Source organism: Protopterus annectens, chromosome 1.part0 (assembly GCF_019279795.1).
Source record: "Protopterus annectens isolate FY-2018-M chromosome 1.part0, PAN1.0, whole genome shotgun sequence".
NCBI classification, from domain to species: Eukaryota; Metazoa; Chordata; order Ceratodontiformes; family Protopteridae; genus Protopterus; species Protopterus annectens.
The window spans coordinates 587,621,448-587,637,733 of NC_056725.1; the positions used below are offsets into that span (position 1 = coordinate 587,621,448).

Consider the following 16,286-nt stretch of genomic DNA (forward strand, 5'->3'; position numbering starts at 1 on the left):
TGGCTTGGGGTTGCGGCATAACAAACGGTCGTCCTTCCTGAAGCTCTTGGGAGTGGAGCCACCACATGAGGGAATTTCTGCAAACTCTGCTGAGGGGAATCGGTAAGTCCAACGGGTGGTGAAGGATGGACCACTGAACCTGCAATGTCCACTGGAGAATCCTCAAGTGCAAGCGAGCTAAAGGCGCGAGGTTGATTGCAGCGGCCATGGACCCTAGAGCTCTCAGGACCAACTCTGCTGACGGGGCAGGTGACTGAAGAAGGGCTAAAACATGTAAGGTCAAACTGCGAAGTCTGTCTGACGTCAAGAAGGCCTTGGTCTGAAGCGTGTCTATCCTGGCCCCTATGAACTCCAAGACTTGAACTGGTTGTAGGGATGACTCCAAGTTTATGGTGATCCCCAAATGGGACGCTAAAAGTAGGAAACAATCCCTGGCTAAGCAGAGTAGATGCCTGGTGAGGGCTGTAAGGAGCCAGTCATCTAGGTAAGGAAAAACCTGTATTCCCTGAAGTCTCAGGTGGGCCGCTACAACTGCCATGACCTTGGTGAACACCCTGGGGGCTGTGGTGAGACCGAAGGGTAGGACCCTGAACTGGTAATGACTGGCCCCTAGCCGGAAGCAGCAAAACCTCCTGGAATGCCTGTCCATGAGAATGTGATAGTACGCATCCTTGAGGTCTATGGAGCACATCCAGTCCTTCTCCTGCAGCAGGGGCAGAATGAATTGAAGCGTGACCATCCGGAATTTTTCCTTGGCAATGAAGAGGTTCATTGTTGAAAGGTCGAGGATCGGCCTTAAGTCCCCCGTCTTCTTTGGCACCAAAAAGAACCTGGAGTAATTGCCTAATCTGGATTGTCCTGGGGGGACGTGCTGGATGGCTCTTTTTTCTAGCAGATTTTTTACCTCTAAAGCTGCAGCCTCCCTCTGACTGGGTGGTACATCGGGGAGGCGCCTCAACTGAGGAGGCAGATTTATGAAAGGGATAGAGTAACCTCTGTATATTATTCGAAGCACCCCGCGACCTGATGTTATGGACTCCCACTGGGCCAAGTGCTTTGAAAAATGCCCCCCGACTGCCTCCAGAGAGGAGCAGTCGGGCAACCCCTCAGGGCTGCTGCGTGGGTCGGTCAGAAAAATTTTTTGGCCCCTTCTGCCTCTGGGCCGGTGACCACCTTGTCTCCCTCTGCCTCTGAAGGATGAAGGGTCAGGAGCATAATGGGACTGCAGAAACTTCTGGAACCACATCTTCTTTTGTCCTCTCTGGTTCCTAGAAAAGGACCATTGAGGAGCCGAGAAGCGGACTCCGACGGTAGACAGTGTCTTCCCATCTTTCTCGCTCTGAACCAATGTGTCGCGGACGGTCTTCCCAAACAGAGTAGAACCGAAGAGTGCGTTCGCGAAGGATGCCTTGAAAGGTTCTGCAAAGTCACAAAGCCGGAGCAATGCGTGAAGCCTTAGGGCAATACCAGACCCACTGGCTCTAGCAGCTCCTTCTGTGGCATGGGAAAGTACACCATAGACGTGTTAGAAACACATTTCAGACTGGCCATGCGAGCCGAGGAAGTCTGTTTGTCCTCGGCCGACATGGACTCAGGGGGAGACTCAGCATATTCTTTCACCAGATCCCGCTGAAGTCTAATTACATGGGCCAAATAATTCAGCGCCCTTACAGAAAAGGTAGCTGAAGCAAACATCCACTTCCCGATACAATCCATCGTCTGAGACTCCTTATCAGGAGGATGGATCAAGGAACTATCCTGAGCAAGTTCCCTCTTGGTGGCTGCCGCCACCACAATGGCATCTACCGGGGAACCCTTACTCCAAGCCGTCCTGTCCACAGAATCCTGTCTGGCCTCCTAGGGATTAGCTCTACAGTGTCTGGTTCCTTCCACGCCCTGGTAGTGATGAGGTCAACCAGGGGGTCGGCCGGAGGGGACACCCAAGAGGTACACGGGCCTGCGTCGAATGCCTCCAGGAACACCGACTCACCCGAGGAAGGTTTTTGGGCTGACCACCCCCCCTTTAGGTGGAGCATTTCCATAATGTCTCCAAAGGAGATGTCCTTGGGGGGGTGACCTGGGGTAACCTTCCCCTTCCTCAAAATCGGTGTCCTCCATGAGGGACTCAGGGGAGTCCAAGTGCCTCCTCTTACACTTACGTTTGTGAGGGACCTCCTAGGTGGGACTATCCGAGGAGGGCTCAATAACAGGGCCGTGTTCGGCCAGTGGAATGGGCTGGGGCATCAACGCAGACTGTCCCTGAAACTGGATGATGGAAGACAAGCCCAGCTGCAAGGGAGTGGGGGCAGAATCTGAAGAAAGAGTAGGGGGTCTCGAACCTCTCGAGAGAACCCTCTCCACCACGTCGAAAGCAGAGGGTGAACCAATCTCTCTGGGCTCCATGGTTAACACCCTCTGATCCGGCACGGGGATCGGCGCCGGAACCAAAGTGCTCGGACCCGAGACGGAAGTGTGCTCTGATGGAAACAGAGCCGAGAACACAGTGGCCCTCCCCAGATCTGACGCACAGCTCTCGACCCCGAGAGCTCAGATCTGAAAGGGGATTCGACAAACTCGAGGGTATGGCCGGCGTCGAGGTAGCTATAACCGTCAGCGCCGACTCCCTGGCTCCGGGACTCCTGGGATCCAAAACCTGATAGTGGATCAGAGAAGGAGCTGCCAGGGCAAAAACTGGGGCTGAAACCCCCCCCCCCGAGGGGGGGAGGCAGCAGCACTCCCATCTGCAGCTACGTTTGGAGGAAACGACTCATCATCCGGTCCATATCAGCATTCGAGAGACTGCTGGTCGACCTAGAGGAGGCCGCCAAAGCTGGCCGGGAGGGCCACCGCGACGACCTCGAAGATGGTCGGGCCTTCTCTTCCGGCTCCGGTGAGAAGCGTGGAGAACAGAGCCGAGGGGAGGAAGGCCCGGAGATCTTCTGAGGTGAGGAGAGCAGCTTGGCAGGTGGGGCCGAGGAGGCAGAGTCGGCCCGCCGCTTGTGGCTTTTATGCCTCTCTTTCTCCATCCCCCTCTCTCTCTCCTCTTTTTTCTCTTTCCTAGAGTCCCTCTCTCCCTGGGAAGAAATGGGAGGTTGAGTCCCAGCCAGGGGAGAGGGAACAACAGGCTGAGCAACCGCGGCTGTAGCCACTGAGGGAGAGGAGGAAGAAGCCGACCCCGCGGGTAGAAGACCCGCCAGAACCAGCTTATTCCTCCTATCCCTCAGGGCCCGGGGGTTAAAAGCTGCACAAATGTGGCAGCCCGAAGATAAGTGCAGTACCCCCAGGCAGAGGATGCATTGAGTGTGACCATCCGCTGGGGAAAGCTTATGGCCATACTCAGTGCACTTAGAAAAAATGTCCTTAGGGGCCTCGGCCATAATATCTAATGAAAAAACACACACATGCCTCACACAAACACCTAAGGGGGGGAATTACTAGGCTTAAACTACGAGGGAACAGGAAAAGGGTTTAAACTAGGGAATTAACTGTCCACATACACAAAAACTAGTAAGATTTTGAAGTACTTTTTTACTCACAGATTGCCTAACGCTAGGAGCTCGAGAAACCAGTGCTTGACAAAGCCGCGGCAAACGAGATCTGGGGATTGGAAGGAGGTGGCAGGGTATTATGGGTAAGAGGGAGGAGCTTGGAGCTCAGATCTCTAGCTTGGAAAGCTGCCAGCTCGGATCCAGGTCAGATCCGATACCCACAGGTTGATGATCAAATTAAGTTTCCTACTTCAGATCTGTAGATACAAAACTAACAGCATTTCAATACCACACTACAAAAAAACACAGCAAATAAGCTATTAACTACACATGACAAAACGCACGAGAATAATTTTTTTTAAAATCAACTCTAACAAGAATAAAAGGAGAAAGTGGAAGTCAGAAATGCTAACCGTGTGGAGGTAGAAGCAGGAAGAAAGGGCAAACACACAGACTAGCCCCTAATGCCTGTACATTCTAAAAGGGAGGGGAGGAGACTATAGCAAACAATACAGGAAATAAAGTTTAGAAAAAATAAATATAATAAGATAAGAAAAAGCACTAGACATAATGTCACCCAAGTCGAGACCAGGAATCCGCATAGTACCACCTAGGTGGAGCATTATGGGAAGAGTGAGGCGCTCAAGACTATGATCTAAGTCTAAGAAATGCAGCTGAGTCAGATCAGAGGGTCGGATCAGTAACACAACAGTGAGGAAGAATGAAAAGGACATCAGATCTCAGAGTTAAAATAATGATTACTGGTAAACTCCTTTACAAGGAATAAGAAGGTGAGAAAGAAATAGAGACCGAGTTGTCCAACCTTGAGTTATCCAACCTTTACTGCTGACAGGCAGCTGATCCAAGTCAGTAAGTGGGTCATAGCTCTTAGCTAGCCATAGCTTTCTGTTAAACTTTTGCCCTCTGAATTGTTTATTTTTTTGGGTAAATCACTGAGGATTAATCAGTCACTGATGCCAGACATTAGACCTTACTACCTATTCATCAGAAAATGCATATTGATGGAAAACATTTTGTTCTAATAACTTTTCTAACTGAATTAAAGTAATATTTACAAACTGTCCCTGATGTTAGGCCTCTGCAAGAATGCTTGAGTAAAGAAGTTGAGAGGTATGAGGTGGGTATACGTTTGCAGTCTTTTTGATATAAACTAAGAATCTGTAATCAAGATGCCACGTCTATATGACTTGCAGACATGAAACAGCCTAAAAGACCTTCAAGATAAGGCGCGCACACAGTTCAAATCCCCAGCAGATCTCTTTTGCAACTCAAGTTAACACTGTCCAATCCACAAGATTACCACAAGAAATTCTTCAACAGCTTATAATAAAAACACATTTCATTCACAGTATAGAATGTTTATTAATGTTAGACATGTTTACATAAAATACATTTTAGTTGCACTTTGAGTCTTCTGGTCTGAATTTAATTGTTTCCTATGGCTTTAACTGTACTCTGCAAAATATAAATATTCACAATACCAAGGACACCTGGTGAAAAGAATTACATCTATAAACAAGATCTCTGAAGTGAGAAGGAAGGCAGACTCGGTTTGAAACTAATAACTACGACCAAACAGGGTACAGAACTTGGCAGGTTCTTTTCCACTGATGCACATTTCTCCGGACTGCAGTTTACAAAGTGGACTGAAGGGAATGCAGAGACTCTTTGCTCCCATAGAAGGAGCACCAGGCTCAAGATCTTGTTCCCTGTAACAAAACAAAACAGTATGTGAAATAGACTGTACTACACTACAAACAGCAGCAGCAAGTTTCAAGTTTGTATTTTTTTTTCATTGACACATGACCAAATAAGCCACAGGTTTCAGGAATTTAACCTTATCCAGTTTGATTACAGCTGTTGAAATATGCTATCCACGGATATAAACTACAGCAAAAGCCCTGGCAAGCGTAAGAGTTACTGACTGCAACAAAAAAAAGTGAAAATGAAAAATGTCTGATGTTAATACTTTAATAAGCACATGTATGTAAACACCAGTTCTATTCACATTATTTCTGTTACACATGAATTGTATTACGAACTTTTGTTTGCTGCCAGAAAAGTCTGCAGTGGCATGTAAAGGTGTTAACAGTACAACTGCAATCCCACATGCTGTCACAATATGTTAAACAGCACTAACAATTGGCAGTATCCATTTACAGTTCAATACACAAAATAAACCCATTCACCCCAGTACAATCTGCAGTAACAAATAGGCTTTATGAACTATCTAGAAATGTCTCCAGTATCACAGTATATAAAAAGATACAATACACACACACATTTACAACCGTAATAAAAGCAAATAAAATAACCTTTCAGGAACAAGCCTGAACAGCACTATCTTTACTCTGTTTTCCCTGGAAGTCAAATAGTAATGTTCACTGACATCAGTCAATAGATTGTTTCTGTAAACATTATTTTCTAAAAGCATAGGTTCATAGTTTGGTACTAGGCTATCGACCCTAAGGCCTATATAAGTCTAGCCATAACAATTCTCTGGATATCTCTTCCCACAACATTTACTTCCCTGGAACCCTGTCTAGCAGGGTGGCTGACGTGATCCACAGGGTGAAATTCTCATCTCCCATCCAATCGTCAAGGTTCCTTTTTGAAAAGGGCCAAGGAGGCGCTCTGCTTGACATGTATGGGCAGTCTATTCCAGAGTATGGGGAGTCTCAGGGTCAGGAACCTATCCCTATTACTTCATCTACAGAGTTTAATAGCTACAGGCCCTCCACTTCAACACTATGAACCAGCACAGCAGCAATGGTAACCTAGTGTCAACTGTGTTCCTAGACTTATACAAAGCTTTCAACACTAAATCACACCAACATTTACTTGCTGAACTCTCTTCTATAGGTCTCACTCTATCCTCCCTTAAATGGTTCCTTATTTATCTATCAGGAAGGCAACAAGCAGTCAAATGGCAACAGGACCGCTCTTCCAGTTACCACAGGTGTCTCTCAGGGCTCTACACTTGGACCCCTTTTTAATATTTTATAAACAAGCATCACACTGCCATACAGCAAGCAAATCTAGTACAATATGCAGATGATTCGACTTTAATATGTACAGCCCCCACAATATCCAGAATACAAGAAATCACTCAAAATTCTTTCTTTTCGATTGGAACCTGGCTGAAATATTCAAACTTGCTCCTTAATCCCAATAAAACAAAACTGATGCTCTTCACCCCAAAACATTTTCTCCATCAAAAACAATCTTTCTTGATTACATAGTCAAATAATACCATAATTGTGGTAGTGCCACAGACTACATTACTGGGCATTATAATAGTTGACAATCTGAAATTTGATCAACATATTTTTCAAACAGTTAAAAAGACCCAGCAGAAACATGGCTTTCTTTACAGGACAAAAGAGGACCTTACAGACCCAGCAATAAAAACCCTAGCCTCATCCTATTTGCTTCCAACCCGCTTATATGCCTCACCTATCCTTACAAACCTAAGCTCGACACTAAAATCCAAACTAGCCTCCTGTTATAACAAAATAGCTACATTAGCTAGCAACACTGTACACCGAGCTCACCAATGCCAAGCATTAAAGTAGCTAAACTTGCCAAAGCTTAACAGCTATTCAACATACTCTCAACTAGTTATGGCATACAAACTGATACAGTTTCCTGAACAATGCTCTGCATTAAAAAACATATTATTACCCTACAACTCCATAAAGTATCTCGGTTCTGGTGATAAATTTATACCAAACACAGCAAGCTGTGGAACACCATCCTTACACAAGTAAAAATTATTAACAAACTTCCAAGCTATAAACTCCAGCTCAAACAGTGCCTTACCCAATCTTGGTCATGCTCATGTTTATCACCAGGTTGAGAACTCCAGTGAAAGCACAGACTTCTTACTGCTTATCACAAAAGTTTGGCCCTCCTCTACTTGAATCATTGCACCCTTAACTTTTACTAGCGCTTGAATTAATACATCCCCCTTTTCACACACCCCTATTAAAACAACACTTTTCATCTTGCTCTTTTTCTAACTGCCCCCATCCCCACCGCTCTACACCTCTCATGAATCCCCTGTATACCCAAGTTATAAACCTTCTAAATAACACCAGTTTGGAACAAACAGCCTAAACAGAACCGATCCTAAACCATGCTCTCTATCATACTCTATACCACTATCCTAATGTTTCTCTTCTGCAGTATCAATCCATTTACTTCTGCAAGATTTTACACCTGGAACAACTGTATTGAAGTAAATATTTTACTGTTTATACCGGTCTTGTAATTATGTTTGTTTCATGAGAAATGTAACTGTTTTTTCTGAGAATGCTCTGAAATTCACTTGTTAATATAAATGTACTGTGGTGCAGCTTATCTCCTTATAGGTTGGTTCATAGGTTGGTACTAGGCTATCAGCCCTAGGGCCTATACAAGCCTAGCCATAACAATTCCCTGGCTATTTCTTCCCACACTATTTACTTCCCTGGACCCCTGTCTAGCAGGGCGACTGACGTGATCCCCGCGGTGAATTTCCTTTCTCCCATCCAATCGTCAAGGTTCCTTTTGAAGAGGACCAAAGAGGCACTCTGCTTGATATGTATGGGCAATCTATTCCAGAGTCTGGGGAGTCTCTGGGTCAGGAACTTATCCATCCAGCATGTTTTGTTTATTGTGATGACAAGGTTTAGATCCCTGGAGCGTGTGGCTCTGAGGGATTGGGATTTCTTTAAGTGTAGCATGTCCAACAGCTCTGGGTTTGACATTGCCTTGTATGTTATGCAAAGATCGCCTCTGAGTAGACGATATGCGACAGAGTATAGCTGGAGTTTTTTAAGGCGGTCAGCGTAGGGCATCTGCTTTAGGCCTGTGATTCTTTTAGTGAGGTATTTCTGTGGCCTTTCCAGTTGTTGCAGAGGTCTTGAGGGGTACATACCAAATGGGGCATTGTATTCTATAATGGGTCTAATGAGGGATGAGCACAGTGGGACAATGACCTCCTTTTTTCTGGATGAAAAGCCCTTAGTGATGAGGTGTGCCACATAGAAGGATTTCCTGACTGTTGTGGCGATGTGGTTATCGAAGGTGAGACCACTGTCCACCTGTGTCCCTAAGTCTCTTATCAAACTTTCGGTGTTTAGTGTACTGCCACCTATATGGTAATTCACGGATACATGTTTTTTTCCAAAGGGGATAACTATACATTTCTTGGCACTGAGCTTGAACCCATGGCTCTGGCACCAAGCATCTGTTTCTGTAAGGCCCTTTTGTAGAGTATCCACATCATTTGGAGATTCAATAATGGCTCCCAGTTTGCAGTCATCTGCAAACTTTGTTACCCAGAGTCCCTTAGTGTTGGCCTGTACTTCAGAGAAGTAGATGCCAAACAAGAGCGTTCCCAGGACTGAACCCTGAGGTATTCCACTTGTCACTTGTCTGGAGCTGGATTTGGAGTTGGCTACTTTTACAGTGTGGGTTCTATCAGTAAGCCAGTTAGCAACCCATTGGGTGACGTAGGGATTAATGCCCAGCTTAGTAAGTTTATCTATGATTACAGAGTGGGGGATGGTGTCAAAGGCCTTGGCAAGGTCTAGATAGGCTGTGTGGACCACCTTACCCTTGTCCATGGCTCTGGAGACTGATTTGAAGAAGTCAATCAAGTTCAGGAGACAAGATCGGCCCTTCACGAACCCAAACTGGGTGGGGTCCAGTGTTTGAAGGTTGCCAATGTCTTTGTTTATAAGTTCCATGATAATATGCTCCATGGCCTCGCAGATAAGGCTTGTTAGACTGATGGGACGGTAGTTTCTGGGATCCAAGGTGGATCCCCCCTTGTGGAGTGGGATAACTGTAGCTGTGCGCCACTCAGTGGGCATGAAACCTGAGGTGAGGCTATGATTAAACATGACACTTAGGTGAGGTGCCAGTTCATATTGTAGTTCATGTAGTACACAGCCCGGGATGTGATCTGGTCCCATGGATGCTGTATTCTTAGCTTTGGAGAGTGTGTTTTTTACCTGTGTGGCCATTACTACCGGAATTTGGCAATCTTCCGGTATTGAGATGGGCCATTTAGGGGGTGAGAGGGGGGTGAAGTTGGCACTGAATCGATCTGCCAGGCTTCTGCTTTAAATGGCTTCTGCCCAGTTGGACTTTCCTGGTCAACAAAGGCAAATAAATAAACAAAATTTCCTACTCAGTCAATAAAAATCCTTAATTCTAGCTTAACTATACAAAACACTACATATAACAGAGGTTTACTGCCCTCATACTCTGGATCCTGTAAGGCCCTCTGTAGCAGGTTAAGTTCTGGAAATTCCTTTCCTGGTGTACTCAGCTTCATACAGCTTTGAAACTCTTCAATTCTCATGCTTGGGGGGGCATATCATGATGCCACATGGCAAATTAGAAGCACATTCCCCAGGGCTACCCCATAAACAAGACAAGCCCACCCAAAAGACAAATCATACCAACCTTACAGGACTTGTAATGAAAACAGAAAGCTAAAGACAGCCAGATTCCCTTCAAAAAGGATGTCAGCAACTTCCTGGTCACCAGTCCACATGGCATCAAAAAAAAAATGGAAAGTGTACTCCCATCTTCTGACTGAAGAATCCCCAGAGAAGTTGTACTGCCCCAGTCAAAGCCTACAAAGAAGAGTTTACCCTAAAAGTGGTAAGAACAGCACAAAGGAAAATGAAGTCAGCAAAAGCAGCAAGCTCAGATGAGGTCAAGGTAGATATAATCAATATGTTGTGTGAGTTAGGGGAGAAATGGGTATAAGGGGTACTCACAAAAGTATGGAGAGAAAGGTGTATCCCAGATGACTGCAGGATAAGCCTTCTAGTGCCAGTGCACAAGAGCAAAGGGGACATTCAGAACAGTGGGCAGTAGCGAGGTATCAAACTGCTGTCACACTGCATAAAAGTGCTAGAGAGGGTGATTGATAAATAGAGTAATAAGAAAATAAAAGTAGAGATGAGAAGTTCAAATTCAGAGTAGGATGTGCATTAACCAACCTGATGTTTTGAAGACAGACATAGATGAAAATAAGCTAGACAGGAGGAAAGATTCCAACTGGGCATTCCTAGATATGAAGATAACATATACAAAGGCTCCAGAAAAGCTGATTCGGGAAGTCCTGTGTTAGTCTGAAGTCCCAGAAACATTGGTAGAATTAGTGTAGACTATGTCCAAGGACACAATGACAAGTATGAAGAGTGTTTGGACTCAGAGGAGTTCCTGGTGGGACTGGGTGTGAATCATGGTTCAACTCTGAGCCACTGCTCTTCATACTGGTGATGGACTACATTAGCAAACAGGATAGAGGGAATAAATCAACAAAACTGCTATATGCAGACGATGTGGCATTACAAGCAGACTCTGAACAAAAACTAGAATGGAATGGAAAATTGAAGGCACAGGGGATAAAAAGTAAGTACTGACAAGACAGTTGTCATGGCAGCAAAACAGGGAAATCAGAAGAAATTGAAAATTGAGATAGAGGGGAAAAAGTGGAACAGATCAACAGCTTCAATTACCTGGGAGGTGTGGTTGAGAAGAAGGGCAGTCTGGATGAGGAGGTCAAAGTCAGAATCAGACGGACTGCAGCCAACTGGTACACACTGAATGCAAAACAATTGAAAAAGCTAGTTGTGATGGAGAAGTGTTTAACATGGGTGGTAGGATGGCCACCATATGGCAGACAAAAAAAGGGCCTTCAGAGCAGAAGCCAAGTAGTTCCAATTAAAGAGAAGGTCAAAGAATACATTACAGTGGTTTGGGCACATGTGCAGCAAAAGTTTCGGGTAAAATACCAGGAGGCCAGTGCTGCCGTGCCGTGGAGTATAACGCTGGCGTCGGATCGAGGGCACGCCAGGGCGTCATATACCCCCCGACGCCTAATTTTTCTCTCCCGTTGCCCCAGACAGTCTTTTCTACAAAAGACAAAACAAAAAAACAACCTGCAGCTTAAACAAACAATATATACATATACAATGTAATATATAATACACTGTAAAACAACCTAAACAACACCACCCAAAAACAGAAAGGGAGGGGAAAGAGGGTAAAAGGAAGCCTCGACAATCTATACCTTAAGTAAATCTGAACGGTACAAACAATTACTATGCCTTTCTTTTGCTGCAGTCCTGATGCACAATTGCAGCTGAGGCAGTCAGGTAAGGGAGGCTGGCAAATTAGGCTGGCAGCAAAGCTGACAGGCAAATTATAAACAGCTGTGGCAAAACCAGTGCAAACCATAACCAAGTCTTAGGGAGTATATAATGCAGAGAGTATATATGCACTAGAAAAAGTGCAGTGACAGAATATCCTTAGTTGCCACCCACTTCCAGTTGCCAATTAGTAGGCACATGCCTCCCAGTGAATGGCCTAGGAAATGGCAGTAGACCAAGCCCATGATGGGAATGCCAAAATGGGAATAACAAAATGCAATGCAAAGCTAAAATTTTGAAAGCACCTTAACCTTTGAAATAGAACTGAAAAAAACAAGAAACAAAAAAAACCTAAACAAACTGAAACAAGTGCCTCTCCTTAGACAAATAAAAAACACACAACCTCAAAATATAGAAAAACAAATCTTACTTAAAAAGTTTTCAAAAATCTTTTTAAAACTAAAAAAGCATCTGGCAAATAGTTTTAGGCAAATTAAACCATTTTACCACCTTAGTGGAAGGAAAGGTACGTAATGATAAAGGACCCCGTCCTTGTGGAAATAAAAAGTGGGCTCTACTGCCATAAGGGCCTGCACTGCCACCAACGAAATCCTGCAAGAAGTCTTCTACAAGTGAAAGCCAACTAGAAACAAATCTTCCATGATTCATATTTCAATTCAGCAGTAACTGCAGGCCACAAAAGTGAGAAGTCCCAAGCAGGACACAGGTGAGAGGGTAGGAGGTAGAGTAGGAAGCTCTCGTGGGGTAAGATCTCTGAATGAAAAAAGGGAGTGAAACAAGGATGTGAAAACAAAGGTAGGTCCAGAAATTGCTGAATGAGCTGAGCTGAGCAGAACATGAAACCTATGGAAGAAAGACAAACCTTTGTAAATCATTCAGATAATTTATTGAAAAGAGAAATCTCAAATTAGCTGCTCCAAATTAAAAATCCAAAACCCAAAAAAAAAAAATCTCTCATTTTTACTCTACACTCTCTCCTAGTACTAGGCCTTAATCACATAATAAACTTGTTGAGGAAACTGAGAGAGACTGTACAATACTTCAACAACAGAATAAGCTGTGAGATGAGAAGAGAGATTGAAGCTTGACATTGTGGAGATGACCGCCCGTCTGAGATAGATAACAGATGGAGAAGGTAAGGCAAGGCCATGGAGGCTTCTTTACAAGACTCCTTAGAAGTGGGTAGTGTTGCGCGAGCCAAATCTGGAGCTATCAAAATCATCCCTGCCCTGTCCTCCTGTCTGACCAGTAATACCTTTGAAAGAGAGGGTAGAGTGGGAAGGGCATACACATGAGAGTTTTCCACTGAAAGACAGAGCATCCACTTTTCCAAGCTGTGTGATGAAACCCCTTTGTGGTTGATGTACCACATGTTGTTTGTCTTTATCTGTCACTTCCTGACCTATCCTGTGAAAGTCACTCCTTGACAGCCACTCTCCTTCATCTCACTGATGTAACATGATGGCATGTTGATATGTAGTCGAGCACTTCTGGCAGGCCACTGTTCTTGTTCCCACTTCAATTTTAGATGAGCTCCCAAGCAGTGTCCGAGGCATCTGTCCTCTCTCGGTCTGACTGGTCCCTTGGAGTTTAGGTGTTATTCCCAAGCCCACAGGTCAGAATTCCTTTCCTTTTAAAGGCAAGTATTTGAATGACAGTGTCCAAATCTTGGCAGTGTGTGCAGCTTGGCATTATGAGAGCCATAGCAGCTTCAGATACCATTTTGGTTGGCTGGAAGGCACAGAATAGATGACAAGATGCCTACTAATGGATGAGATGATGTCCTTGCAGTGAAAGTCAACGGACTTGATTGAGTTTGGAAGGAGGTTAAAAAAGACCATTTTTGTTTGTGAGGGAAAAAAGTTACTGAGCTGCTGTCTGTGCTCTATTCACCAGAAAGCACAGAAAGAGAGGAGGGTCTACAGGACTTTATCAAGATTTCACAGAATACCCTAGGCATCTTTAGCTATGTATTATTCATCTTGCTGTGAAGTAGAAGGTTCAGGCAGCCAGCCCAAGTAAGATCGTCCAAGTAAAGGAAGTAGCTGATGCAAGCCTGACTGAAGCTATTGAAACCCTTGTGAATCTTGTGGAATACAGAAGTAGATAAGCCAAAGGTAAAATGCAGAGAACTGATAATGAAAATCTCCAGTGAAAAAACCACTTGAATACTTTCTGCAACAACCTTATATAGGCATGAAGTAAACTTTTGAGATCCCAAGTTACCATCCAGTGATCTTTGCCTTCTGATACAGGGACTCTGACTGGCCTCTATCTGAGTAACTGAGAAACTGAGAGTGTTGCTTGTGAGCCTCTTTGGGGAGGGGGACACATCTGGCTGCCTTTGGGCATGGCATTGTGTGGAAAATAAATAACCGTACGTGATGAATAATATCAGCACATCTGTCTTGAGATTAATTCCCCATTTTTTGAAAAGAGACAATCTTCCTTCCCAAAGGAGCTGCCAGACGAGAGTCCACTGGGTCACTGCAGCAAGGGAAGACGAAGAACATTAGAAGACAATCTGGTGAAAAAACGTTGGGAGTGACAGGAAGAAGGCTAGAGAAAATGAGGGTATCCAGCAAAGAGATGGATGGATTTTGTAACAGAAAACATGGGACATACTGGTATGACCAACAAGGAAGGCAGGAAAGTGGCACTGAATTGAGAAAGATGGTGGCAGTTCTCACAACACCCAGACCCAAGCAAAAATCAGGAAAAAATGAGGTTAATAGTGGTGGTGATGATTCCAGGAAACCTCATCCAATGAAGGAAGGAGCATCTGCACAGCTGCACAAATATTGGGGAAGGCAGGAAACTAATCAACTGCAAAGATTCTTGCATAGCTCACGTTATGAATATGCAGCTGATATTTTTCATATGATAGGCTTTTCTGCAGTTAGCATTTCAATTACTAGCAATGCTAAACCTGTATGGGAGGCAGGCATAAGAGAACGACTAAAGACATGACCTCAGGGAGCCATGTCCTGAAGTATTAAAGATGTTAAAGCTACCCCAACACCTGGAATCAAGATTCTGGCAGCAATGCTTGGTAAAGGGGTAAACCAATGAAGAAAGGGGCACAGCACAAAAATCAGACTGGACATATTCTCTTGGAGGTACGCCTTTCATGGTATTTTCCATTGTTTTTTTTCCACCTGGTGGCAAAACAAAGCAGACAGCAAACCACTTTGATGAGATTTGCATACCTTAGCCACAGCCAGTCCTTCTTTATATGGAATAAAAATAATAAACAAATGATATAACCTAAAATCAGACACTGTTCTCTGAGGCAACCAGAGCTGACTCCCTTGGATTAGCCCCCCCCCCCCCCCAAAAAAAAAGAAAAATTAAAGAAACTGAACGATTAAGGGTAGCTCTAAGTCATCCTTCAGGAGGAAATATGGATTAGTCCAAAGAGATTGAACATGCCTCCCCAAAACTAATCGCTGCAACTTTGACATTCTAGATAGGGATAAATGGCCACTAAAAAGTGCCTTTCAAAAGACAATCTTCAGATCAAGCTGGCTCTAATGGGGATAAGCAATCCTTTCATATATAAAGCTCAAATTTAAAGACAGAAAAAATGCATCAAGTGTGGCAAAAGATACATAACGCCCTTAAAGAACAGCCTACCAAGCAGGTGCAGGGCCACATTTTTGCCTATGACAAGGTCAAGACATATCCAAATGGCAGGACTATTTATTAAGACTAAGCATTAATTACAATCAAAGTTAAAGAAGCAATGGAAAAAGGACAGGATTACTTACAAACTACTACAGCTCAAACGCTTTATGCCTACATGGAGAATCAATTCCACTAAGCAAAGTCATCAGGGTGGAAAGGCTTTCAATGTACAGATAAGCCCCCCCTACTATAATACACTCAAGAAAGTACAGAATATAAGGGCAATGAAACCTACGTCAAGATATAACGCGCTATAAAGTAGAATCGATACTAGTTTAACAAAATCGATAACAAACAAGAGCAATATGCACCCCTCCAGAAACTTCCTAAAGTATCACTGAAAACTATGCAATCCTGAATTACCCATTCAATGCCAGGATAAATAATTCATCTCACTGTACTCCATACTGACTGGTCCATAACTAACAAATAATCTATCCCTTTGCCCAACTGTTTACTACAACTACAACAGTAAAAATTGCAATAGTAAAACAGCATTCTAGACAGGATACTCATTACCAAACCAAAGCAGAAAGGTTTCTTCATACTGGCAAGCTGGTATCTGCAACAATCACAGCACCGAACAGCACTACTTATATTTGCCAACTTAACTTAATTCAATTCAGACTTAACAAAATAAGATTTTCCTCAACCTCTCTAAGACATTCAATACAATACAATTTTTGCAAGACTCAGTAAGCTCAGCTTTGTCACTTCCACCCTGTAGATGAACAACAAACTCTCAGATCAGTCTTAACATGCCCACTGGTCAGCTAAACTATGCACCCCAAAAGCTTTCAACAAATGTCGGTCACATTCTGGACTCTCTTCTCTAATATCTTTACAAATCATATTAACACATCCACCTACCCTTCCAACCTGGTCCAGTATGAAGACAATTCATCTCTTA

General features: G+C 44.0%; 1 protein-coding gene across 13 annotated transcripts in view; it reads right to left on the minus strand.

Annotated features, from left to right (window-relative positions):
- Positions 1 to 4,851: 4,851 nt before the first annotated feature.
- The window catches only part of EPRS1 (glutamyl-prolyl-tRNA synthetase 1), a 1,752,234-nt gene continuing 1,740,799 nt past the window's right edge, over positions 4,852 to 16,286 (minus strand). For all 13 annotated transcript variants that reach the window (XM_044061601.1, XM_044061548.1, XM_044061611.1 and 10 more), the window contains one exon: positions 4,852 to 5,218. In XM_044061601.1, coding sequence (XP_043917536.1) covers positions 5,068 to 5,218 — 151 coding nt within the window. In that variant the 3' untranslated portion in view covers positions 4,852 to 5,067. The remainder of the gene's footprint in view (positions 5,219 to 16,286) is intronic.